The sequence below is a fragment of the Papaver somniferum genome, chromosome 5, assembly GCF_003573695.1.
Source record: "Papaver somniferum cultivar HN1 chromosome 5, ASM357369v1, whole genome shotgun sequence".
NCBI classification, from domain to species: domain Eukaryota; kingdom Viridiplantae; phylum Streptophyta; class Magnoliopsida; order Ranunculales; family Papaveraceae; genus Papaver; species Papaver somniferum.
The window spans coordinates 38,504,931-38,531,107 of record NC_039362.1 but is presented as its reverse complement, the minus strand read 5'-3'; the positions used below and the strand labels follow the sequence as shown (position 1 = coordinate 38,531,107).

Genomic DNA, 26,177 nt, shown 5'->3' with positions numbered 1-26,177 from the left:
ATATACCTACGAGTTTTGTTTCGTATTTTGATAGATCAAGGTGAACATGAACCAATTGATAACCCGGACTTATATTACCGAAGAACAGCCTAGTATTATCTATCACCTCACAATAGTCTTAATCGACGCAACGAAAAAAGATATTGTGGAATCACAAACGATGAGACGAAGATGTTTGTGACTACTTTTTTATCTTGCCTATCAGAGATATAAATCTCAAGCCAATCATTACGATTGTACTCAAAACGATAGAATCAACAAGATCGGATCACACAACTACGAGAAAGTATTATCGGTCTGGCTTCACAATCCCAATGAAGTCTTTAAGTCATTAACCTGGTTTTAGAGAAGAAAAGGTTAAAGGAGAATCGAATCTAGGTTATGCAACTAATATCACACGTAAGGTGTGGGGATTAGGTTTCCCAGTTGCTAGAGTTCTCCCTTATATAGTCTTTCAAATCAGGGTTTGCAATCAATGTTAGCTTGGTAACAAAGCATTCAATATTCACCGTTAGATGAAAACCTGATTAGATTCAAGCTAATATTTCTCAACCGTTAGATCGAAAACTTAGCTTGTTATAAAAAAAAAGATGCACGTTTCTAGGCTTGTGTAACCGTACCCAAACATGTACATTTGTTGGTTCAACAATAGTTAACCAAATGGTTAGCCATATGAGCAATTTCATATCAACCATATTCTTCTTCATCATAACTGGATCAAATGACTCAAATGAACTAGTTAAAGAGTTGTTCAATTGCTTAGATCTTATGTAACCACACAAGACATAATCAAAGCAAAAACTGTTTGATTCACTCGAATCGGTTCATGAACTTTAAAGCCACGGTTTTCAAAAGAATTCCTTAGTTTATATAAACATTAGTTCAAGAACAACCGTCTTTAGATATAACCAACTCAAGTTCGCGGACTGGGTTCGCGGACTTAAGTTCCCGGAAGGAGTTCACAAACTCCAGCAGATTTTCTCGGGTTGAGAACTTCCGCCAGTTAGCAGACTGGGTTCGCAGACTGAGTTCACGCCACTATTCCTGTTCTCTTGATCAACAAAGTTCGCAAACTTCGGTTCAAGGAATAAGGACTTATACATATATGTGTTTCCACAACTATGCTTATATCCACCAATGGTTATATAATCTAAACTCTCATTTTAGTCATTGAAACATTCTCAGAGGACGTTATATAGTTGTTATTCACAAACCATTTTTCGTCAGAGCAATTTTCAAAGTGATTGAAACATAACATGACTTTCGTCACTAGGTAAAGATGAATTTGGCTAAAGCGAAAGCTTACCAATACATATTTTGAGAAATAGATAGGAGAGATAAACTCGGCTCGAAATACCAAATGTGTATAAACAAAGTCTATATAGCAAAATGACTTTTGTCTCAAGATAGGAGATAAATAGACTTTTGAGTGATAGATAAGTTCAAGTCTCCACATACCTTTTAGTCGATGAAGATCCACCAGTTCCTTGTGTAGTCCTTCGTCTTGTATGATTATTTCCATGGAGTTCTTGAGCTGAATTACACTTTCTATCCTAGTCCGAGACCTTAGCTATAATAGACTAGAAATCGAGACTTATAGTTTTGATCACTAACATTGACAGACATGCTTGAGATAGCAACGCATGCGAGTTCGACCGAGCAATGCTCTAGCAATCTCCCCCTTTGTCAATTTTAGTGAAAAAACTATCAATACATATGGAATAAAATAAATAAATAAATTAACATTTGTAGCTCCTATTCCACATGTCTAATATTCAAGATTACCCGAAATCTTCGTCACTTCCAAGTAATCCAATGATCCCAAAGGTTGTAAGTTCAGCATCATCGTTGTTGAAAGTCCGTAGCTATAACAACGAGAAAACAAGAGTTCTCAATCATTGTTATACAGTGTCATAGTATCATTATACAGCGTCAAAGTTCAATTGTATCACGAATTTAACAACAATACTATGGTGATATGTATCACTCCCCCTTAGTCAATACTCCATCTCACATGGAAACCACTCCCCCTTACATAATGATCCGAAAACCATATGTATTTTTAGTGTGAATTACATATTAATTCTCCCCCTTTTTTTCAATAAAATTGGCAAAGGTACAAGAACGAGATCCTAATGAAATTTCCGAAAGAGACATATCTTGACCAAAACAAAGCAAATATCAACTTATTTGGATGCAATCATAAAGCCGAAGCTAAATGCATTCATCAAGGAGTTTAAAGATACAAGATAACCCCTTTAATATTCCACATCCGCACTCCCCACAAAGATTTGGCAATTAAGCACAAGTTCAATTAAGAACTCTCCCCCATAAAATGTCATTCCCGAAAGAACAACAAGAGCGACCTTAATTTCGAAATAAAAGAAGGATTTCTTTGGACATAACAAATCACATACAAGTATGAATTTGAATCCAAAATACTCAATTAAATTAACCACAAGAGAATTCATGATTAATTTAACCGGAAATGCTCAACATAAGTGAACTTATGGAGACTCAAAAAATCAATTAGATTAATCACAAGAGAACCCATAATTAATCTAATCGGAACACACAACCAAACTAATCACAAAAATTAATCAATTTAATTGGTCATGCTCGACATAAGAAAACTTATGGAGCAACAACTAAATAACCAAACAAGATGATTAATTTAGTTGAACATGCTCGACATAAAGTACCTCACGGAGCAACAACTAAGCCAAAACAATGACTCAGTCGTTAGAGCTCAACATATGACACCTTATGGAACAACACAGTACTTACACAAAAATTGTGGATCGGAGATCGACCTAATACCGTGGAATAAGCAAGGACTCATTCTATTTTCCATCACCATTTGCACAATGACATACAATAGACATAATCCTTGAAAACAAAAGATTTTAACCTGTCTTCCATCAATAATTGACATAATAGGCTTAACTTTTGTATTTGTCAAAAGTCCATTCATTGTTTTATCAATATATGCATATCGACATACGAAAGAATTTACTTTTTACAAGATATGGGACATTCAAGTTCACGGACGCAAACACACATATCCCATAAACAATTGCAATATATAAAACCATAAGGATTAATACTGCAAAAATCATCTTCCAAACAATTTTAGAATTTAAACAAATAAACCTAAAAACATGAAGATGAAAATATTCGACATAGCTATGTGTAATCACAATAATGGTTATTCCAAACTCTAGTTATTCTTCTAAACAAAACAAGAAAAATAGAAGATTTACTAGGCAATAACACTAGTACAAAAATGGCCTTTAGCCACGCCAGATATAAATTTCCCTGTCACGCCTTTTTGGTTTTGGCGTGTCTATAGGGTATACTTTTACCCTATAGACACGCCATGTTCAATGGGGGTGTTAATAAAAGTGCTTTCGGCCACGCCAGGGCTAGTAGCGTGTCAAAATATTAACCGTTTAGTCACGTTAACTTTAAAATTTTGATTGGGCGTGTTTATAGACCAGTCTATGGCCACACTAGGTAGTTGTGGCCTGTCCAAAAGGTTAGTCACGTCATTTAAGGTGTGGTTTTAAAGTTGGTTCATTAGACACGCCAGTATATGCGTGTCCATAGTATACGATTGATTGACACGCCAGTATATGTGTGTCCATAGTGTACGATATATAGACACGCCAGTATATGCGTGTTTTTAGTGTACGATTTAAAGACACTCCAAATTCAAAGTGTGGCCAAAAAGTTTCTTTCTTGGACACGCTATTATATGTGTTCCATAGTGTGCGTTCTATAGACATGATGGTTTTATAGCGTGGCTAAAAAGTTTGTTTTGAAAAAATTAATAAAAAGCTTTTGCCCATATTCGAAAGCATGACCTCGAAAGAGTTAGGCAATGTATCAATCCACCAAGCCGCCCATCTTTAGTTGTATAAAATTAGTGTTCTGAAAAAACTAAATTGGTTCAACTGCTCCACATTTTAGTGCTTTAAATGCTTAAACTATTTAGGTTTTAGGTCTCTTGAGCTCTGCTCCATCACTGTAACGTATAGTAAATTCTCCAGATGCAATTCAACTTCAATCCCTGTAAACTCAAGCTCAAATCAATCACCTACATTCACCTAATACTCATCGGAATTTTTGAACTCTTCACATCAATTCTTATCTTTTCATACCAATACTCTCCTCTAGCTATAAAGATATTGGAACCAGAAATACTAGCAAATTTGTAAACGGAGTTAACTACCATCAAATCAACACAAGACACATCTCAAATACCAAGAAAACCACCAGTTTTTACAAGAACATTACCAGTTTGATTACACACAAAGGAAACAGAAACAAGCAAAATAGCAAATCTAAAAACACCGAAAATCCTGCAATTTCTTTACAGACCCTTTGTACATCTGAAAATCAAGTTCGTAACCATTCACTTCTTGCTGCCATACAAAATCATATTACCGCAGCAACTCCACAAGTCATTACCACAGCAACTCCACAAATTTCTTCTCAGTACAAACTTCATATATCTTCAAAGTTTCATACCCATACTATGATTCGCAAAAAAAGTAACCCAAACACAACACAAGAAAAGCACCACAAAAGATCTTACCACCAGATGTCAGATATCGAAACCCCATTCTCCAGACACTTCTTTAGTGACATCAAATACTATCAATTTCCTCACAAATTTTCACGAAGATGCACAAGAATGTCAAAACATCCTAGTTCTAGAGGAATTAATGGTACTATAGGGATGACTGATCTGAATCTGCATCAGATTCCTCCTCACTTTCATAGTCCAATTCATCGAACATGTAGTAAGGAGCGGTTCCATCATCCTCATCAGAAGTGGTGTAAGGACCCTAGAGATCTTCATCCTCATCTTCCTCCAATGTTATATCTCCAACATCACTACAAAGCATTGGAGAGTCAGAGATTACAGGATTTCCATCAACATCTAAACTCTTAATTTCTTCCCCATTTGAATCAACATTTAAAGACTCCGACATTGTCTTTGCAAATTTCCGGGGATTGTAGGTCTTCCGTGCCAGATACTGCTTATACTGGTTCTCTTCATATTCCTTCCTTTTCTTCTTCTTTTCCTCCAAGCTTCTTGTCTTCCTCTTCCTCTTCTCTGAACTGTTACTACCTTCACAATATTCCTCCTTACACAAATCCTCCGTCTCTTCATATTTAAACTATTGATTCAAAAGAAGTTTCATATTTTATTAATAAATGAGGTTTCTTACAAGGTGTAATCCCACTTAAACATAAGAAACTGAAAAAATAAATAAAAACCGATCGTAAACATAAGAATGCCAACACTGAAAAAATATCCAAAATAAGGTATAAACTCATCGTAAACATAAGAATGCCAACAGTGAAAAAATATCCAAAATAAGGTATAAACTCGATGTTTACAGAATCTGAACATGTTCAAGTGCCATCCCAAGCCCCGTAAATCATTAGAACATGTATTTCTCAAGATTAAAATTATCAAGTTCCAGGTGTTTATCATACGTTTGAATCAATAATTAAAAAGGGCCAGCGAGTTCAACAGTTGGACGAGAAGTACTTCTGACACCAGAATCCATAGCAATGCCTGGAAGCACAACCCAAACTAAGTAAACAAAAAACTAAAATGAAGAAAACTGCACACAAATATTCTCAAAACATAAGAATAAGATTATGCGTAAAGCATACAACACATATTTTGCAAAATGCAGAATGATTCCCATCAACCTCGTCCTAAAAAACCGAGGTAACAGCTGAAAGGAATTTTTTCACTCCTCAAATAATAAGATCACAAAATAAAATCCATATAACTAAAACAAAACTTTTATCAAATCTGAATGAGTATTAGAGTTCAAAAGAAGAATATGTCATGCATAATCAAACTTAGAAATGGTATTCGATGAGGACTATGGCCAATAAAGTAATATCGCATGAATAAATTTCATCTGAAGGACCAGTTTCTAGTGCTTTAGCAGCTGCGACGTTATAAGGAATAACTCAACTAGAACTCTCATATTTATCCATATTATCAACTTGTTTCGATCTGCTAGTTTGTGAAATACATCTCGTTGTGGGGAATTGAACTACAGTGCAACAAAATGAAGATCTGAGACAAAAACAATCTGGAAACTAGCCACAGGACGAAGAGAATTGTGCAAAGACGACAACTCTTATGCCTAATTATGGTTTTTGGATTGAACTAAGAACGTCACAGCAACTACAACCATGAAAGTCAAAACTTAACTACATAAAGTTTGGAATATAGAGTTCGAGACAATTCTGTCCTGATTGGCTAATCCTATTGTTCTATTTTTGTAATTGTCATGCCGATGTTTTATAACAACAAAATTTTTATATAAGAATACTATAATAATGAGTAAGCACTACATCAGAATTCCAATTCCAATATTAAAACCAGTCGACAAGTTCACACATTAGTGACAAAACCACAACTATCACCTTTAGTAACAACAGATTGATGACCATGATGGTGGAATGGGTGAACAAAATTACTAGAGACCATTCAAACATCGTGATAGTTTCATGAAAAAGAATGCGAAAAGTTGATAAAGATTCTACCAAGCAAGCATGAGATGCTGAGATGCAAAGAAATATCTTCATCTAAGAGCAGTAACAGTGAAAGTGTGTTGAATAGGTATAAAGAACCCGCAATATGAAAACAAGGTGCTAAAAAATCAACATAGTCAAGAAAGATGCCACAAAGTAAAAAAAAAAAAAATACTCACAGAAGTGATGCTACAAAATCAACATAGTCAAGAAAGATGCCACAAAGTTTAAAAAAAAATACTCACAGAAGTGATTTATAGAAATAGGTGAACTATACACAGAGTTACAAAATTTTAAAAAATAGTTGATCTATATACCTCAATCGTGAGAACCTCCCGGACAAGCCTCGGAATCAATCCGAGAGAAAAGTTCATTACTTCTTCTAGCCATCAACCTAATTTACAAACTTTAGTCCTTGAGTAACAAGTGCATCTCGAGCTCAATGTTCAGTAACACCGAGAAAGGTTAAGAGTCTCAAGATCTAGTAGATAACTGTCTTTCCATTTAATTTATCCAAAAGAAAATCGAGCTAGAATCAACACCCAAGTGCATTTCACAACATTTAACAAATTTGTTATCCTATTTCGATATTGATACTTCGAACGCTCCAATTGCAGAAATATGGCTAAGTACAGCAGAAAAAAAGGCCTCAAAACAGATGGAGTTAGGCACTTGCCTTAAGGTTCAAGTGAATTTAACTCATTGAAGCACCAAGTATGCAATATGATGATACAAGTATCTCAAACTAGGACTATGGGCATAAATACCTTATTCGTAGCAGCAATATATGGAACAACCACATGGAATTTTCACCAATAAGCAGGAGCCAAGGTTGCAATACTAACTGCAGTTTAATTACTGGCAATAGCAAAGCCCTTAGGGACAACTCCTCCTCGCACAAGTTCTGCAGAATCAAGAACCTGTGATAAAATTCAAACTCATGAAGTGAAAACTACGGAGAATCAAGTGTTACCTTTTTTGAAAATTATAAAATGAACTAAAATGTTCCTTGAAATTGCATCAAATGAAATGAAAGTATTAATACTTCTGGTTTGGATGCAAAAAAGAGAAAAACTCCACCATGGTGTGGCAAAGTATTCAGTTAGTGTTCATATTCAGATTCTGGATTGTAGGAGATGAGAGAAGTATTTGTACTTGGAATGACAACTACATTCAAGGAAGACAGTCACGTCCTTCACCAGATGTGATGTTGGATGAAGCAATAAATTATAATCAAGTCACTGACCTGATAGACCAAAAAACAATAGCATTACCATCTTGAGGAAGAATATTCAGTTATTTTTAGATAAGATATTTCCGCATAAGCAAATCCATGTTAAGAGGCATATATGCAAGTAACATTAAAATTATTTCACCGATTGCTGCAAATACTGGTGAAAAAGCCTGAGAATGTTTGTTGGAGACGTGTTTGATGTTCTGTGTGATAACGAATTTGACCTGCAATAAAAACCCCATGTTACAAGACAATCCTATATCAAATGCCAAACAAAAGATATTGAAAGTAGATGTACCTAAAGCAGAAGAGGTATTTATACGAGTACTTGGTAAGTTGAGTGGTGGACTACAACTTTGCTCCAAATTTTTTACCCGTGTGGCGAATGGCGACTCTTTTAATCAACAGTCTTTAACAGTATACGCCACTCATCTACACGAAAAACAAACAATTATAGGTCGAATACAAAGAATTGAAGATAATGATCAGTACTTAAGAATCAAATTTTCACAATTAACCATGAAACACAACATTTACCCATTTCTCACACCAATTACTCCAAAATTCCCTCAAATTTTCACCACAAACGATCATTTCCTTAATATAATATGATAGAAATGTAAAGATATATTTTTTTTTTAGTGCAGAAACTTAAAACTACCATATTAACATGGCCTTTCAATCAAATAGATTTTGATCAAACGTGTTAACGAAAACATTGTTTGATGAGAGGAAGAAGTTAAATCTAGGGTTTTAACTGAAAAAAAAGAAAGAAAAACCCATGGATGTTTTTTAAAAGGATGCGTTAAATATAAAGGGATGAGGGGAAGATACTTACAGACGATTGAAGAAGAAGATGAGATATTTGATGTTCTGCAGAAGAACCAAGCTTCGAATGGAGATATCGTATCAGTTCTACAAACCAAAAGAAATAAAACCTCACTTAATCTTGGACACACAACACTTTGATATATGCATTTAACCTCAATAGAATACAGTCAAAAAATAAATAAAAAGTGATAAAACTAAATCATGAAGATTCCAACTCAGTAGCAACCTTACCAAACTAACAAAAACGCATCAATTGAGAAACAGAAACCATGCCCAACTTCCAAATCTAACCAGACAATATCCATAAGCATTTCTGCAGAATAGTATGACTAAGAAAATCTTTATAGTGTAATTTTGTTTCGTTGGGACAATTCATCAAGCAACTGGTGCACAAACAATTTAAATTATTCATTCTCTATAAATCAATACCAAAAAAACCGTACTGCTATATGATGCTCACCTGATGTGATACCAAAATCCATAAAAAAATCTTATCAAATGTTTCTTTAGCCTGAAATATAAATTAGGGAAAAAAATGATTACAAGAGCGGAAGAATCATATGATCAGGGAAGAACAATAATTATAATAAGAGTCGCAAATTAGATCTATAGTAAACTCTAAAAATAATCTTAAACTGGAATTAAACGAAATCTTAAGAATATCCATAACTTCTCAGATAAAATAGGTAAGAAGATGGAATTTCATTACTCGAAGAAGAACACGAGAACCGGGTGAATTTTTCAGAAGAGAATGATATAAAGCTTCATGAGAGCAAATCAACAAATGATTAATTTTTTTATTAAAGTAAATAATTTTTCATGGGGAAGATATATTCATATTCATCAGAATAGCTTCACAAGCCTTTCTGGTTTTCTTTTTGTTTGGTGTTTGGTGTTTTAGGTTTTAGTAAAAAACGGGTATAATAAGAAAAGAATCCCCTAGACGTGGTCAATCTAAAATATGGAGAAAAATATGCTAGGGGAGAATGTTGGTTTTCCGGGTGAAAAAATGGTTCAATTCAAGGAATGTAAAAATATGTGGAGGGGATTTTGATTTTTCGTGAATTTTTTGGTGGGAATTAAGGGTGCCATATTAATGTTTTTCAATTTTGGGAAATTTTGAAGTTTTGCTTTTATATTGGAGAGATTTGTGAACCTGACCAGAAATCTAAGTAAGGAAAATAATTATTCAATATTAATTGGAATTTTGTTGGCGGGGTAAATTTATAAGTGGGTTTTGCTGGTATTTTCCTTATTTAGATAATATTTCCCAATATAGAGTATATTTAATACTAGTATTTCGAAAATTAAATAAAATAACAAGATTTTTGTCTCAACAATGAATATATGTTGTTACAATATCAGTATTTTTTCGGGAAAATAAATGTGTTACATCTTCATGTTCCATCAAGATTACACAAAATCCATATTTCCATCTCAATTAAAAATTGAAGGTACATTTATTTTCCTTTCGGTATCAGTTTAATTTTCTTTTTCTAAAACAAATACTATTATTTATTTTTTTGGTACTATTTGAAAATAAAGTGTTAAAAAAATGTTCGAGTGAGCATGATCCAGTAAAATTGGATGTTATTTGTGGAGAATAATTGAAGGTGAAAACGATCTAGTGAAAACGAGTAACATTCAAATGGATGGAATTGTGCATAATTAGTGAAAGTGCGTATGAAATAGTTAAGTTGTGTAAAAATTGATGTTTATCGGAGGCAATAGGTGGATAATTAGTTGAATTGAGTATGATATAGTAAAATTGTGTAAACTTGGATACGATTTTTGGATGACTAGCAGAGTTGAGTATGATCTAGCAAAGTTGAGTAAACTTTAATATAATTTGTGGATAACTAGTAGAGTTGAGTATGTTATAGTAGATTGAGTAAATTTGGATGCAATTTGTGGCTAGTTAATGAAAGCGAGTATAACTAGTTGAGTTTATTATGATCCAGCGATATAAAGTAAACTTAAATATATAATTTGCGAAGAACTATTAGAGTAGAGTATGATCTATTAAAATTGATAAACTTGGATGCAGGATAATTAGTGAAATCGAGTATGATCTAGTGAAACTGAGAAAGTGAGTATTAAAAATGAGTAAACTTGGAAGTAATTTTAGGATAGTTAGTGAAAGTGAATATGATTTAGTGATATTGAGTAAAATTATACTTAAATCGATGCAATAGGTGAACAATTATTAAAGTGATTATGATCTAGTGAAGTTGAGAAAAAATGGACTCAACTAGATGTAGTTGGTGCACAATTGTTGAAAGTGAATATATGATACAGTAAAATGGTGTAAAATTGGATGCAATTGGTTGATCATTGGTGAAAGTGAATATGATCCAGCGAAATTGAGTAAAATATGACTCAATTAGATGCAATTGGGTAACTAGTAGAGTTTACCACGATCTTGTAATAAAAATAGTAAACTTGGAAGTAATTTTAGGATAATTAGTGAAACTGGGTATGATCTAGTGATATTGAGTAAAATTACACTTTGTTCGATACAATAGGTGAATAATCTTTAAAATTGATTATGATTCAATTAAATGCAACTAGTGGGTAACTAGTAGTGTTGAACACGAACTTGTAATAAAAATAGTAAAATCGGAGGTAGTTTTAAGATAGTTTTTGAATATAATGCATATTTTCATCTCAATCAAAATTTAAACGTGCATTTATTTTCCTTTCGGTATTTGAGGTAATAAATATGACTAGGAGAGTTGAGTATGATTTAGTAAAATTTAGTAAGCTTGAATATAATTTTTGGATAATTGGTACAATTGAGTATGATCTAATAAAATTGAGTAAACTTGGATAGAATTTGTGGATAATTAGTGAAAACCATTATGATCTAGCGAAATTGAGTAAAATTGGACAAAAGTTGACAATATTGGTGAATAATTGTTGAAAGTGATTATGATCTAGTGAGATTAGTTGGATGTAATTGGTGGATAATTGGTGAAAGTGATTATGATCCAGTTAAATGGAATAAAATAAATTGGATTCAATTGGTGGATAACTAGTAGAGTTGAGCATGATCTAGTAAAATTGATAAACTTGGAATTAATTTTAGGATAACTTGGGCAAGTGAGTATGATCTAGTGATATTGAGAATATTAGACTCGGTTTAATATAATAAGTGAATAATTGCTGAAGTAAGTATGATTTAGTGAGATTGGAAAAAAAACAAAAACAAATTGGACTCAATTGTAGGGAATGAGTATGATTTAGTGAAACTGAGTAAAATTAGATGTAGTTGGTTGATCATCGGTGAAAGTAAATATGATCTAGTGAAATTGTGTAAAACTGAATTCAATTGGATGCAATTGGTGTATAACTAGTACAGTTGAGTATGATCTGGTAAATTTGAGTAAACTTGGATGTAATTTTTAAGATACTTAGTGAAAAGGAGATGGTACCAAGTACACCACCAATTTTTTTTTTCCGACAACCTGTATGGACAAAACCTAACACAACCGCAAGTAAATAGAAATTATAGATCCTTGAACTATTCAGTTGCGGTCGTGCTCATTGCTGATTCTGTTAGCTGACGTCTTTTACAGCCTAAGAGTTACTTCAACCAAAGTGAAGACTTTTGGTACCAATATGCTTCGAACAAACAACCTATTTGATTTACCATTTGATATTTTGATCTATGTACGTTAATATGTTTGCAATACACATAGTCCATCAAACCTCACGAATTAGGAAAACTTACACTTAGTTAGCTTAGAAGCCTGGATTACTAACCACCTCTCAATAAGAATCCAAATAAATCGAAGAAGAATTTAGATATCTATCTTGAGGAATCACAAAGTTTGATACGAAGAGAACTTTGTGATTTCTATCTATCTAGTACCTGATACGAGATAACAAGAACCTCGAATATCAATAAGAACAAGATCATGATATACAAACTATTAGGTAAAAGATAATTAGACCTAGTTTCAGGAATCCCAAAATGAAGTTTTTAAGTCGCAACCTAATTATGTTTTTCAGAAGAAACCTAAGTTCACAGAGGACGACTCTAGCAAGCAACTGGGACATAGAAGTGGCAGCTTTGAATTCAATCAAACATTTTCTCACTCTAGATTAAACTCTTATTAGGAAATGAAATTCTTAGCAGGAATTCATGTAATCATATGAATATATTTTTTTAAAATTACCCACAGGAATACACCATGCTCCAAATTTATACACAACACTCCTAAAATATCTACCGTTCAAATATGACTAAACTTCAAAGTAAGATCCATTGTCGAAACATTATGTTAAGAACCGGAGCGACTACGATGTGGCTGACCACATCGTTTGAGTATGTGGCCCATCTTATTTGTTTGACATGTCTTGAAAAGTGTTAGTTTTGTTGTTATTTTGGGGGATTTAGAGGAGGCTATTTTTCAGGGAACTAATTTTTCATGTCTTTTTTTATACAAAAAGCAGGAGTTCTTTTTTTTTGTTTAAACTTAAACGACGTGTCGTATCCCGGTCGGTTCACAACTTCCCTTTTCTTCCCTCTCCCTCTCTCGTTTATCTTTCCCCACGATCTCCAAACCTCGCCTCTCTCGAGTAAACGAAAACCCTAACTCAGTCACAACTATAACCACCTTTACTTCCAAAACGAAGACAGAAGAATCCCCGATCTTCTTCTTCTCATATATGGATGTTTTTGGTAACAAAATCGACTTCATCTGAAATCGCTCATCTCTTGTGTAAAAAAATCACTCTTCTCTTTGTCTAAGCTATCGACTTCATCTGAAATCGGTCAAGGGTTTGCTCAAGTCACTGTGTTTTCATTACTCTTTCTCTAGCAGATGAAGATTGATGAACAAGATGAAGGATGATGGAACTTCTAAAAGGTATAGTTTCACGAACCCTAACTTTGTTTCTCTTCTTTGTTATTTTAGATGTTCAATCTTTGTTCTTGAATGGGTTTTTTAATTCAATTTTGAACCAGTGTTTTTTAATTTTGGGATATGTTTTACTCGATTTTAAGTTCTTCTATCGATTATGAGATTTGGGTTTTTGAACTAGGGATTTTTACTCAGATTTGTGTGATTTGTTTAGTTGCTAGGATTTGTTAATTTGATGTTTGATTCTGTTTTGAGAATCTAGGATTTGTTAGGTTTATGGATTTTGCTGGATTTGTGTTTAATACTTTGATGTGTATGTAAGATAATTGTGTAGATTCATAGCTGCAAAATTAACCTTTGTATGACAACTGGGAAGAAACATACAATTGGGGGTGGGGGTGTTGGTGTTGGGAATTTTACCTTGGATTTGCTTATTTATGCACACAAATATTTAACACTATCAAATATTTACCTTGGTAGTAACTACTGAGATAAAGAAGCTAGGAAGCAGTATCCTTTCGTTCCGTAACTTTTCTTGTTTAAGTCTGTTATTCGATTTCTGAATCAAATATGAGACCAAATAAACGAGCCCGTTAGAATCCTGCTCAATTTTCGTTCTATTATGCTTTAATTCGGTGCAATAGTTCATATCCTTGGGTTGTTGATAACATGACTACAACTGTTTTAAAGACTTAGCAGCAAAATTAATTTTGTGTTTGGTTTGGTTTAATTCAGAGAACATGCAGTCATGGAGAAGATTAAAGAAGCACACAGGAGAGTGATGGTGGCTAACCATCCTCACAAGGGTGGGAGCATGTATCTCACTAAAAAGATCAACGAGGTTGAGGTACTTTTGATGGATGAGGGTCGATTTCAATTCTTTCCATGTGAAGGTAGGACTGATTGTTGAGCTAGAAGTCATAGAACAAGTCAAGCTGGTGTTTTATAAAACAAGAAGAATAATCAACCAAGAGGGGTACGATTGAATATGAGTCATGACAATCTCTATTTTTCTTTCGTGATTTTTTTAAGCTAGGGTTTGCTGTTAGGATTGACAGATGCTGATGATCCTATTCCCAGATCTAGTAATGGCTTGTCTGAAGAAATTTCTTTTAAGATTCTGAAACAGGTGTGGGTTTCTTTTTCTGAATTCTGTGATTTTGGTCAGCATTTTGTGATTTTAGTGAGTTGCAACTTGTTGCGGCAGGGTTGGATGTCTATAGCACAACTCTTCTACATCTATCCAGTTATTATCTTATCTTGATTACTAAATGTACCATGTTTCAGGAAGTTATATCCAGAAATGTATTGGTTGATGAATGTTCAAGGCAGGTTGTCGAGGTGGAGCAAGCAGCCATGTGGAAGTTTCTTTGGTGGTCGGGAATCATAGCTGTCCATGTTATGGTTGGCCAAAACATAGATGATCACTCGGTAAGTGAAAGCTACTGTCATATGCATAAATGTCTGTTATAGTAGTTCTTGATTTCTGGTAATTTTGAAGATCTCTTTTACTTCCTGTTACACAGATATATACGCATGAGCAATAGAAGTTTATGAACTGTAATTTTCGTGTTTCAGAAACTTTTCTCCATCACTTCCTCAAGCCTTTGTCTTTTATTTCCTTCTTGGTTTGCGGGATGAGTTCAGCTTGTTGATGTACTTTATGCTGAGTGTTTGCATTTGTCTCTTTGTGAAGGAAGGACTCATGCTGGTTGTTGCAACAATCTGACAAGATATATGCTGGAGCATTTTGACAGTGATTCAGTGATTCGAATCACAGGTAACTGATGCTTCTCTCTTCTGAAAACTTAACTGGATGCAATCATGTTCCGAAGTCATTGATTTGGTTTTATGCATGGATTTCTATTTTGTAGTTTGATTCTTCACAAGACTAAACTTTGTGCTCCTTCACTTGCTCCATTCAAGGCTTATTACGAAGGTGATGGTTTTCCCGATGTGTTTGATTTGTCATTGTTATCACATGTCAGGGTTCGTAATCTTATTAGTACTTAAAGTCTGTATAGAGTTAGTAGTCTGTTCGGTCTGAACTAACCCAAGAACATCACCCTAATAGTATTGCTCAGCAAAGAACTCTTCTCCCGCTAACCGGAATCCATCTCATTTATTTTGATGCTTCTTATATAGAATCTAATCGTACTATTAGAATTGGTATCATTCTTCTTGATAATGCAGGGAACTTTTGGGGTGCCAAAACAATCCCAAGCACAACATGATATGCTTAACATGCTGAAGTCAAGGCTCTTCTTGTAGCCACACTATGGGTTAACGAGCTGGAACTGCAGTTTACTTCAAAGGGGGCTGAATCATTCTGAAGATGTATGCTATGCTATCTAGTGTTCAAATCACCATAGTTAACTATTGCTGTTATAGTGGTCTCTGTCAAGTTTTCTAGATTTTTGGTGTAGTTAGTGTCAGTATTATTCGGAAAAAAATATTGTCTTTAGGTTTCTGTTAGTATTATTTTGTAACATTTGATAAGGTCTTATTTGGAATAAAATTTCTGTTAACTCTGGGTAAATAAATTTGCCTTTTTATTAAAAATATATCAAATTTGAAAAGAAAATATTGATTTTGAATTAAAGGCTTGAGATAATGCCACATGGATAGTGGAAGATGTATCAAATTCAACGATTGAGATTTCATAATCTTTCATCAACGTGTTCGGTTAGAGATACCATGTTTCGTAGCTTTTTAAAATATAATAAAAAATGAACGATTTAAGATGGTTATTCGATGGTGAAAGATGTATCTTTGAAACCCATCTTGTCTACCCGTTTTGGTTTAATACTATCGGTATAGATTAATACACGCGGACGGTGATAGATGCCTCAAATATGAACGGTCGAAGTTACATCATATTATACCAAATCTAGAACACGTGGACGGTACAAGAGTGCATCAAATATGCCTAAACACCACATATAGCCACGCAAAAATCAGATTATGCGTGTCTATAGAGAGCCAATGGCCACGCCGGAAAATAAATTGCGTGTTTATAGGTAACCAATATCCATACTTTTTTTTGCGTGTCCATAGCATAATCAATAGCCATGCCAAAAAACAGTTGCTTGTCCATAGGATAACCCCACGCCAAAAAAAACTTTTGTGTCTATAGGTAACCAACAGCCACATCATTTTTGTTTTTGCGTGTCTATAAGATAACCAATAGCCACGCCAGAATACAATTGCGTGTCCATAGAATAACCAATGACCACGCCAAAAAAAACTTGTGTGTCTATAGAGAGACAATGGCCACGCCAAAAAGAAACTTGTGTGCCTATAAGGTACCAATGGACACACTAAAATAATAAATTGAGTGTCTATAGGGTATCGGTATTTAAGTTTTTGGGACACTCTATGACAACGCCTATGGGTTTTGGCTGTCTATTTCATGCAACAATAGACACGCAAGGTAGGCGTGGCTATAGAATAACATTAAGACACGCCATCATACCTAAAACCACACGAGCAGAAACCACGCCAAGTCCAAACCAAAATGGCGTGTCTAAAACCCTATGGACACGCCAATTTGGCGTGGCTAAAGGGTCATTTTGTACTAGTGTAAGACTTTTGAAAAATTCTTTATCGTCCCGGAACTCCTTGTCGTCAACAACCATTGGGACATAAGGTTCATTAAGGTAGGAGTTTATATCAATAAACCTTATTGGCTGATGATGTCGAACCAAGGCCTTCTGAATTTCATGAGTCTTAAACACAAAATCCTTTATGTGTTGAATCTCCTTTCGTATCTCCTTCAACACTTCAAAAACATCAGAAAACTTCTGAGAGTTTGAAGGAACGACTCTTGGCTTCCTCACATTCCTTCTTTTTCTTTTCAATGTCGGAACTAATGGAGATTTTTCTTTTTCCTTCATGATTGATAGATTAACAATCATATTAACATCTTTTCCATCAGAAGACATCATGCTTGGAGTATCCACAAACGTATGGGTTTGTGAGAGGAAATCACAATTTAAGCTCAACAAGTAGTCTTGAGATAAAAAAGAGGTTACAGAGAAGAAAAACGGAATGTAGGGTTACGCAACCTTTTAACAGGTTCGTGTACGCACAACTCTGAACCCTAGAGAGAGTAGAATTGTCGAAAATAACCCTTTCTTTTGTTGATAGACAAGGAAAAACAAAAACTAAGAAAAGATGAAAAAACTTTTCCTAAAGCCTGGGAGGTACAAAATCATTGTCTCTTTTGATCAGGCACATGAGACAAGATTTACAACAACGACATAATTAAGTTGCATTGCGGTGAACAACAATTTGTCCACTATTTTCCTCTTGAGAGGAATCCACAGACCTCTGTCTATCAAAACGACTCGACCATCCTTTCTTTTCTAATGGTCTTGGTTTATCCTTGGAAACTAACTTCTTAGACGAAGATAAAATCCTACATACCTCAGCTGTCTTCTGAGCAAGTTTAAGCTTATTTGCTAATTGATTTGCTCTTCGTTGAAGTTTGTTGACGTGCCTCAATTGGTGTTTATACTTGTAACACTTTTAAAGTTCATGACCCTTTAGAGAACAATATGAGCACGTCAATCTTGGATAAAAATCATGCTTCAGAGGTGTGCACGCAGCTAGATACATAGTGGAACCTGAAACATTACAAACAGAGTATCCAAGGAATGGGTCAATTTTTTCTTCCAGATTAGTTGGATTTTCTTCTGAAAGAATATCAAGATTGATGTATGTATTGCTACAATTATCAAAATCAATATTTTCACCAAGAAATGCAACACTTGATTTCTCGTCTTCATTAGAATCATAGTTGTCAGACATTTCATCAAGAGTTGAAGCAAAACCTTTGTTCCCAGTGTATTTTCTACGATTTCGGCACTCGTTTGCAAAATGACCAAATCCCTTACACTTAAAGCAGTGAGGCATATCCTCATCATCAGTTTCATTACTTTTCCTGTTTTTAGGAGGAATACGATTATGAGGTTTATGCTTTAGGCTTATCTCCGGAGAACCGTTTACTTCTCTTCAACAGAAGATCCCTAAACTGTATTGTGATCATCGAGACTGACTTGTCAAGATCTTCATCTGATGAATCTGTCTCAGAGTGATCATCTTCAGAGATATACACTTTTTTACTTTTATCAAGTAATTTAGTGTCTTTTAGTGCTTTGAACGCAACATCCTTAGTTTTGGATGAATGTTTGTGATCAAAGATCTTAAGCTTCCCAACCAGCGTATTTCTGGAGAGATTATCAAGGTTATTTCCTTCAACGATGGCATGCTTCTTAGAGTCGTATCTAGATGACAGAGATATGAGAATTTTCATCACAATGTCCTTTTCAGGAATAGTCTTACCGAATGCAAAAGATGCATTAACAATTTCAGACACTCTGTGATTAAAATCATCAAATGTATCCTCATCTGCCATACGAAGATTTTCCCAATCGGAATCAAGGTTTTGAAGCCTAGCTTCCTTTTCACTGGAGTTACCTTCGAATACAGTTTCTAAGATATCCAAAGTTTCTTTAGACTTAGTGCAATTTGACACATAGTGCTGAAGATTTGGGGTAATGGCATGTATAATAGCATTCAAATCGTCGGAATTTTGCTTTGCATCAAGTATCGCGGCAGGGGTGTATTCACCAATGTCCTTAGGAACGTTTACATCTCCAACTGCCACAACCGGAGCATCATAGCCATTAACAACATATACCCATGATTGAAAATCACGTGCTTGAAGAAAAGCTCGCATAACAATTTTCCACCATAAGTAATTAGAGCCATCGAAGACTGATGGTACGTTAATAGAGATAACACATCTGTCCATAGAGTCAGATCGCTACAAACACAAACTTGTAAGGTCTTAAACGTGTTTGCCTGCTATGATACCAATTGAAAAAGCGGGGTTCTAACAACCACACCCAATATTTTGCTTAGCAATCTGTATGGAAAAACTCCAATATACTTTCTAGATAATCAACTAGACAGTCAGATTCAATCTAGATAAAAAGTATATCAAAGAGTTTATATCTCAATCTCTCGATTTGATATATACTCAAGCAAATAGAAATCTGCGAGTCTTTATCAAATACTAGAGAGATAACTTGGATGGTACCAAAGACCAATATCCAAGTGTCAATCAATTTAAATCAACAACCAAAAGGTCGGATATTCTAATTGATTGAACAACACACAACCTATGATATTTCAATTATATAACAAAATATAATGCGGAAAAGAAATAACACAGACACCAAAATTTTGTTAACGAGGAAACCGCAAATGCAGAAAAACCCCGGGACCTAGTCCAGATTGAACATACACTGTATTATGCCGCTACAGGCACTATCCTACTCCAAACTAACTTCGGTCTGGACTGTAGTTGAACCCCAATCAATATCACACTGATCCAAGGTACAATTATGCTCCTAAGTCTCTGATCCCAGCAGGATACTACGTACTTGATTCCCTTAGCTGATCTCACCCACAACTAAGAGTTGCTACGACCCAAAGTCGAAGACTTTAATAAACAAATCTGCATCACACAGAAAAGTCTACGTCAATAGATAAATCCGTCTCCCACGAATAAACCTACGAGTTTTATTCCGTCTTTTGATAAATCAAGGTGCACAGGAACCAATTGATAACCCAGACTTATATTCCCGAAGAACAACCTAGTAATATCAATCACCTCAGAATAGTCTTAATCGACGCAGCGAAAAAAGATATTGTGGAATCACACACGATGAGACGAAGATGTTTGTGACTATTTTTATATCTTGCCTATAGGAGATATAAATCTCAAACCAATCGTTACGATTGTACTCAAAACGATGGAATCGGCAAGATCAGATCACACAACTACGAGAAAGTAGTATCGGTCTGGCTTCACAATCCCAATGAAGTCTTTAAGTCGTTAACCTGGTTTTAGAGAAGAAACCAAAGGTTAAAAGAGAATCGACTCTAGCTTATGCAACTCGTATCACACGTAAGGTGTGGGGATTAGGTTTCCCAGTTGCTAGAGTTCTCTCTTATATAGTCTTTCAAATCAGGGTTTGAAATCAATGTTAGCTTGGTAACAAAGCATTCAATATTCACCGTTAGATGAAAACCTGATTAGATTCAAGATAATATTTATCAATCGTTAGATCAAAAACTTAGCTTGTTATACACAAATAAAATGCACGTTTCTAGGCTTGTGTAACCGTACCCAAACATGTACATTTGTTGGTTCAACAATAGTTAACCAAATGGTTAGCCATATGAGCAATTTCATATCAACCATATTCTTCTTCACCATAACTAGTTCAAATGACTCAAATGATCTAGTTAGAGAGTTTTTCAATTGCTTAGATCTTATGTAACTACACAAGACACAATCGAATCAAAAACGGTTTGATTCACTCGAGTCGGTTCATGAACTTTAAAGCCACGGTTTGCAAAAGCATTCCTTAGTTTATATAAACATTGGTTCAAGAACAACCGTCTTTAGATATAACCAACTCAAGTTCGCGGACTGGGTTCGCGGACTTAAGTTCCCGGAAGGAGTTCACAAACTCCAGCAGATTTTCTCGGGTCGAGAACTTCCGCCAGTTCGCGGACTGAGTTCACGCCACTATTCCTGTTCTCTTGATCAACAAAATTCGCAAACTTAGGTTCAAGGAATAAGGACTTATACATATATGTGTTTCCACAAAAATGCTTATATCCACCAATGGTTATATAATCTAAACTCTCATTTCGATTATTGAAACATTCTCAGAGGACGTTATATAGTTGTTATTCACAATCCATTTTTCATCAGAGCAATTTTCAAAGTGATTGAAACATAACATGACTTTCGTCACTAGGTAAAGATGAATTTGGCTAATGCGAAACCTTAACAACACATATTTCGAGAAATAGATAGGCGAGATAAACTCGGCTCGAAATACCGAATGTGTATAATCAAAGTCTATATAGCAAAACGACTTTTTTTCTGAAGATAGGAGATAAATATACTTTTGAGGTGATAGATAAGTTCAAGTCTCCACATACCTTTTAGTCGATGAAGATCCACTAGTTCCTTGAGTAGTCCTTCGTCTTGTATGATGATTGCCATGGAGTTCTTGAGCTCAACTACACTTTTTATCCTAGTCCGAGACCTTAGCTGTTGTACACTTTTGATCACTAACATTGACAAACATGCTTGAGATAACAACGCATGCGAGTTCGACCGAGCAATGTTCTAACACATGGTCGAATTCACGGCTGATCCTATGGATTGATAATAAACAACTACTCATTTTTATTACTCAGTTTTATGAATCATTCTCCACTGAATTTCATCAATTAGTAATAAATACTCAACAATTGGGCATCTGGAATATCACTGAGTAAGCCCCATAAAATGGTGCAAGTGAACTCAACAATGATGCACGAACGAGGACCCAAATACACGAACGAGCATTCGAAAAATATGGACAAACGAGGAATCCTACACAAAACAGGAGAGAAAAAATAAGAGGCGCCCATGGGCCGGGCCCACCTGCCGACCGTGCCTTAGCCGTTCCATGCCTCTTCCATTATTTTTACTTATTTTTGTTATTTTCATGAACTCATGAAAACTCCTTCATTCTAGCAACTTTCCTTGTTTGAGCAAAACTCACGGTTTCTCCATATTTTCATGGTTTCATGAAAAAAAATAATATAAAATAGGGAAAGGTGTCGCGGGACCGGGCAACCTAGCCGGCCGACCATGCCCTGGCCGTAGCCGGTCCCACACCTTGCAATCTCTTGTCCTTTCATAATTATTATTTCCCTAATCTCATGAAACTTCTCCGTTTCAACAAAACTCATGGTTTCTCCATAGTTTCATGGTTTCATGAAAAATAATAATATAAAATAGGAAAAGGTATTGCGGGACCGGTTACCTGGCCGGCCGGCCGGCCATGCCCTAGACGTGGCCGGTTCCACACCTTACAATCCCTAATTTTTCATAATTATTATTTCTCTCATCTCATGAAACTCCTCAGTTTGAGCAAAAATCATGGTTTCCTCATATTTTCTCAAATATTGCTCAAACCATGAAAAATCCAAAAAGTCAAATGGTTACATGACCGACTAGGCTACTCATGCTAAATATTAGAATATCATTATTTTAATATTTTCCGAATTTTGATCAAACGAGCAAGTTCTACTTGCTCATTCGAGAAAAATCAAGAATTTCAGTCAAAGATCGAACTCTTCTGAAAATCCGAGATATTGCTCAAACGCACATCAGAAAATACCGAAACTCTCAAGACTGAGACACAACCATTATGGTGACACGGGCATGCTTCCTTGACCGACCAAGACCGGCCCTAAGGCTTGAAAGGAGCCGGTCCCACACTTTTTCATAATTTTGACCTAATTTGCTCAATTGCTCATATTGGGTCCAAACTCTTTCCAAACGACTTGGAATTTTCTCAAACGACCATATGCTGGTACCACGACCACCAAGGGACGGTTTTATGTCCTCTTGGTCAGTCCCTCACTTTTCCATAATTAGGTTCTACCACCTAATGCTCAATCGAGCACTATTTCAATAAATGATGAAACTAGCATTTAATCATCATTCTTTCACCAACTGGTGAACTCAGGACCCTGGTGCACGCTCACTTGAGCACTTGGAAACCACATGGACGTCCGTCATCCCATGCGGCCGGTCCCTCTATCACTCATGAACTGTTTTCAGCAATTCATCAATTGACGAACGATTGATCAAAAATTAGGGTTTCGAACAAACACTCCACGAATTCATCATTCTGAGCAAGTTCAAACACTAATAAGTTTATGTTGATCCAACAATCAACGCCTGGATTAATTATATAATATTCGGTAGTCTACCAATATTTTAATTAATATTTAATTGGGTCACGTCACCAATAAATAATTCGTCGAATTGAGCAATACTTGCTCAGTTGTTGATCCAACTATCAATGTTCAGTAATTTATCAATAATTTGTCGAATTGAGCAATACTTGCTCAGTTGCTCAAATATTGATTCAACTATCGATATAAGATGCTCAGTTGCTCGAATTTACAATATTTGCTCAGACGAGCAATATCTAAGAATGTCTAACATGTTCAATCCATGAACCATCGAGCATTCGATCACTCATGCTCGATTCAACAAAACTTAGACTCATTTTCTGGTCAGTCAACAAATGACTAACAAAATACACGTATGTCATGCAGACTCCGCAATCCGTGAGACATCAATCATGTCACATGGGGGGATCAATTAGGGTTTTGGTCTGGTGGCTACGACACATAGATTCATCCACGGCGAGAAATGTGAGTAAGTCGTGCAACGGTTGAAGGAGTTAGAAAAGTAGTGGGTGGACGATCAACCAAGTCTCCACACGACACGGAATTGGTTTTACCACGATCTCCCACTTTACCACTCTTCCACTCATGAAACTGTCACACTTACTGGGATCAATGTGTTCGCTATTCTGACAATATAAATAAGTCTCTGGATCCAAGATTGAACAACAACAATTTTCCGACCAATCACTCTAAGAAATTCTATCAATCGACCAGAACTTATTCGAACTCAACATTCATCAGTTCATCAATTTTGAAGAAACCTTCAACACATCCATAATCCTTGATCATCATTGATTCCGCACAATTCTCAACTTCCCTCCTACAAATCAACCCATCTTCCTCTTTGTGACCGAATTGACTCTGGAATGGCCATTGACTTGGTTTAGGCCGGAGTCCTAAAGATTGATCTCTCGAACCTAAGCATTCTCTTTGCAGTGCATCTGTGTGAGGTTAAGCAGTTTGCTCGGTTGAGGAGTCTCGTCCGCACGCTCGTTTCTTCATTTCCCTAAAAACCAGCAAATCGTTTTTCCCTATCTACACCCGTCTATACTTCGATCTAGTTTGAGTGAATCTTATATCAGAAGAGAAGATTCTCAAGCATAAACAAACCAGGTGTAATCAAATTTCAACAACCGCTAGTCAATCAAATCAATTGAAAACTAATAATAAACTGCAATTATCTAGTTTCCCACCAACGGTACTCGTAGAGCTTCTCAATCCCAAAGAAATCTTTAAAACGAGCAATCGTAAGAGATTTCTCCTAATTAGGGTACTTTCCTCTCCGAATAGATGACTCCACCAGTAACAACACAACTAGGTAGTTTTGCTGGCTCTGAGGATTTGTTTGATCGAAATGCAAACTTCGATATTTATAGACCAAGGAAGTTTGGACACCAAGGAATTTCCAAAACCGAATATTCTCAAAGATATGCCATAAAGCCAAAATCGGTTTTCATAATATTGACTGAAATCTCAGTAGAAAATCTCCAATTAGTAAATGCACATTACCAATTTTTATTTTCTAAAGATATGCATTTAATTACAGGAAATTAAAAGCATACAAATTTAAAACCCTTAATTAAAAGATTCTCAATTTATTTCGATCCGGGATTCTCCTTTAGTTATTAAGGAATACCTTTGAAAAATAATAGATAAGAATTACTGCATATGTTCAAAGTATGTCGACATCTTTACTTTGTAAATCATTTTTCATATTTACAATCTTGGAACCGATTTTCCACACTTCCAAACGAGTTTAGAATTGGTTCATCTGATTTCCAAGAACTATGTGATTGATCAAAAACATTCAATCACTATTCATGGGTTTAACGGTTCTACCAAACTATGTCGTTGTTGACATTATAATAACAAAGCTAATACTCCCCCTAAAGGTGAGATAGGTAGATTTTCAATCCGCACATCTTTGTTATTTCCTCTTGTAATCCGTATAACTACAAATCATCATATGATATGTTTCTCCCCCTTAGTCAATGCTTTACTCTTTCGTTAGATATACGTTTTAGCACCATCGTCATTTCCTTAGTGAATCACATCACTTGTTTACTCAATATATATCTCCCCCTTTTTGTCAAAAAATAACAAAGGTACGAGCAAATAAAGGACAAATCGAAAGGATCTTACAAATCTGAAAGACTTGCATAACCTATAAGAGTTAAGAACGAAGGTTTCACATACCATTTTAGATAATCAATATCAAAACCGAAACTACAAAGTAATTTTATTTTGATATGTTATCAAGGAAACAATTTCCCGAAGCAATTTTCCCTAATAGTTTAGCAAATTAAAAATTGACTAAGCACCTTAGTTCTTTTGCTAAACCGATTGTACCAATACAATCGCTTGTTTGATAAGACCAAAATAAAGATCAAAATTAACTCTATTTTTCTCATCAGGTTCTAATTATTCGAACAATAAATTAGACCTTTCACTTTAAACAAGACAAGCACTAGGTTAGTTAACTAGTATTTCTTATTAAGGCATTCGATTAGACTTGAATAACCGAATCCTCCACTTTGATAAGTCTAACTAAGATCATAACTAACTTAGTTTATCTTATCCGGAATCGAATTGGACTAAATAATTGATCCCGAAAACCTTTTTGTTAAGCCATAAACAATTCATACAAACCAAATAAATCAACTTGCATAATTATTTATCTTAACCAGAAGCAATTGAAACAAACATAGACATTAAAGCACCGCAATTGCACCTAAATTTCGTTAAGCCTAATCAATTGATACCAAAAAATAAAGCAAGATAACAATAGTTTTTCTCAACCGCAAACAATTGAATCACACCCACATCCA

General features: G+C 35.1%; 1 protein-coding gene across 9 annotated transcripts; it reads left to right on the top strand.

The window, feature by feature from the left end:
* Nucleotides 1-13,145: 13,145 nt before the first annotated feature.
* Nucleotides 13,146-16,041, top strand: LOC113281411. Of its 9 annotated transcripts, none has more exons than XR_003326123.1 (7): nucleotides 13,146-13,512; nucleotides 14,242-14,399; nucleotides 14,543-14,635; nucleotides 14,839-14,937; nucleotides 15,203-15,286; nucleotides 15,381-15,445; nucleotides 15,700-16,041. XR_003326123.1 is itself a non-coding variant. In XM_026530138.1 (5 exons), exons 2-5 carry the CDS (start codon nucleotides 14,367-14,369, stop codon nucleotides 15,258-15,260), a joined length of 363 nt encoding a protein of 120 aa, XP_026385923.1. In that variant the 5' UTR covers nucleotides 13,147-13,512; nucleotides 14,242-14,366; the 3' UTR covers nucleotides 15,261-15,373. The 9 variants fall into 9 exon arrangements, 3 of the variants coding, with proteins under 3 accessions (XP_026385923.1, XP_026385921.1, XP_026385924.1); XR_003326122.1 differs by having other exon boundaries at nucleotides 13,147-13,512; nucleotides 14,539-14,635; XR_003326120.1 differs by having other exon boundaries at nucleotides 13,148-13,512; nucleotides 14,539-14,635; nucleotides 14,794-14,937; nucleotides 15,085-15,286.
* The last annotated feature ends 10,136 nt before the right edge of the window (nucleotides 16,042-26,177 follow it).

What these genes read in the sequence shown, in the direction of transcription:
- LOC113281411 (XM_026530136.1), top strand. Translation starts at nt 14,367, where the DNA reads ATGAGGGTCGATTTCAATTCTTTCCATGTGAAGGTAGGACTGATTGTT. An exon ending in CTTTTAAGATTCTGAAACAG is followed by an intron (nt 14,636 to 14,793) that starts GTGTGGGTTTCT and finishes ACCATGTTTCAG; the next exon opens with GAAGTTATATCCAGAAATGT. An exon ending in AAAACATAGATGATCACTCG is followed by an intron (nt 14,938 to 15,084) that starts GTAAGTGAAAGC and finishes TTCGTGTTTCAG; the next exon opens with AAACTTTTCTCCATCACTTC.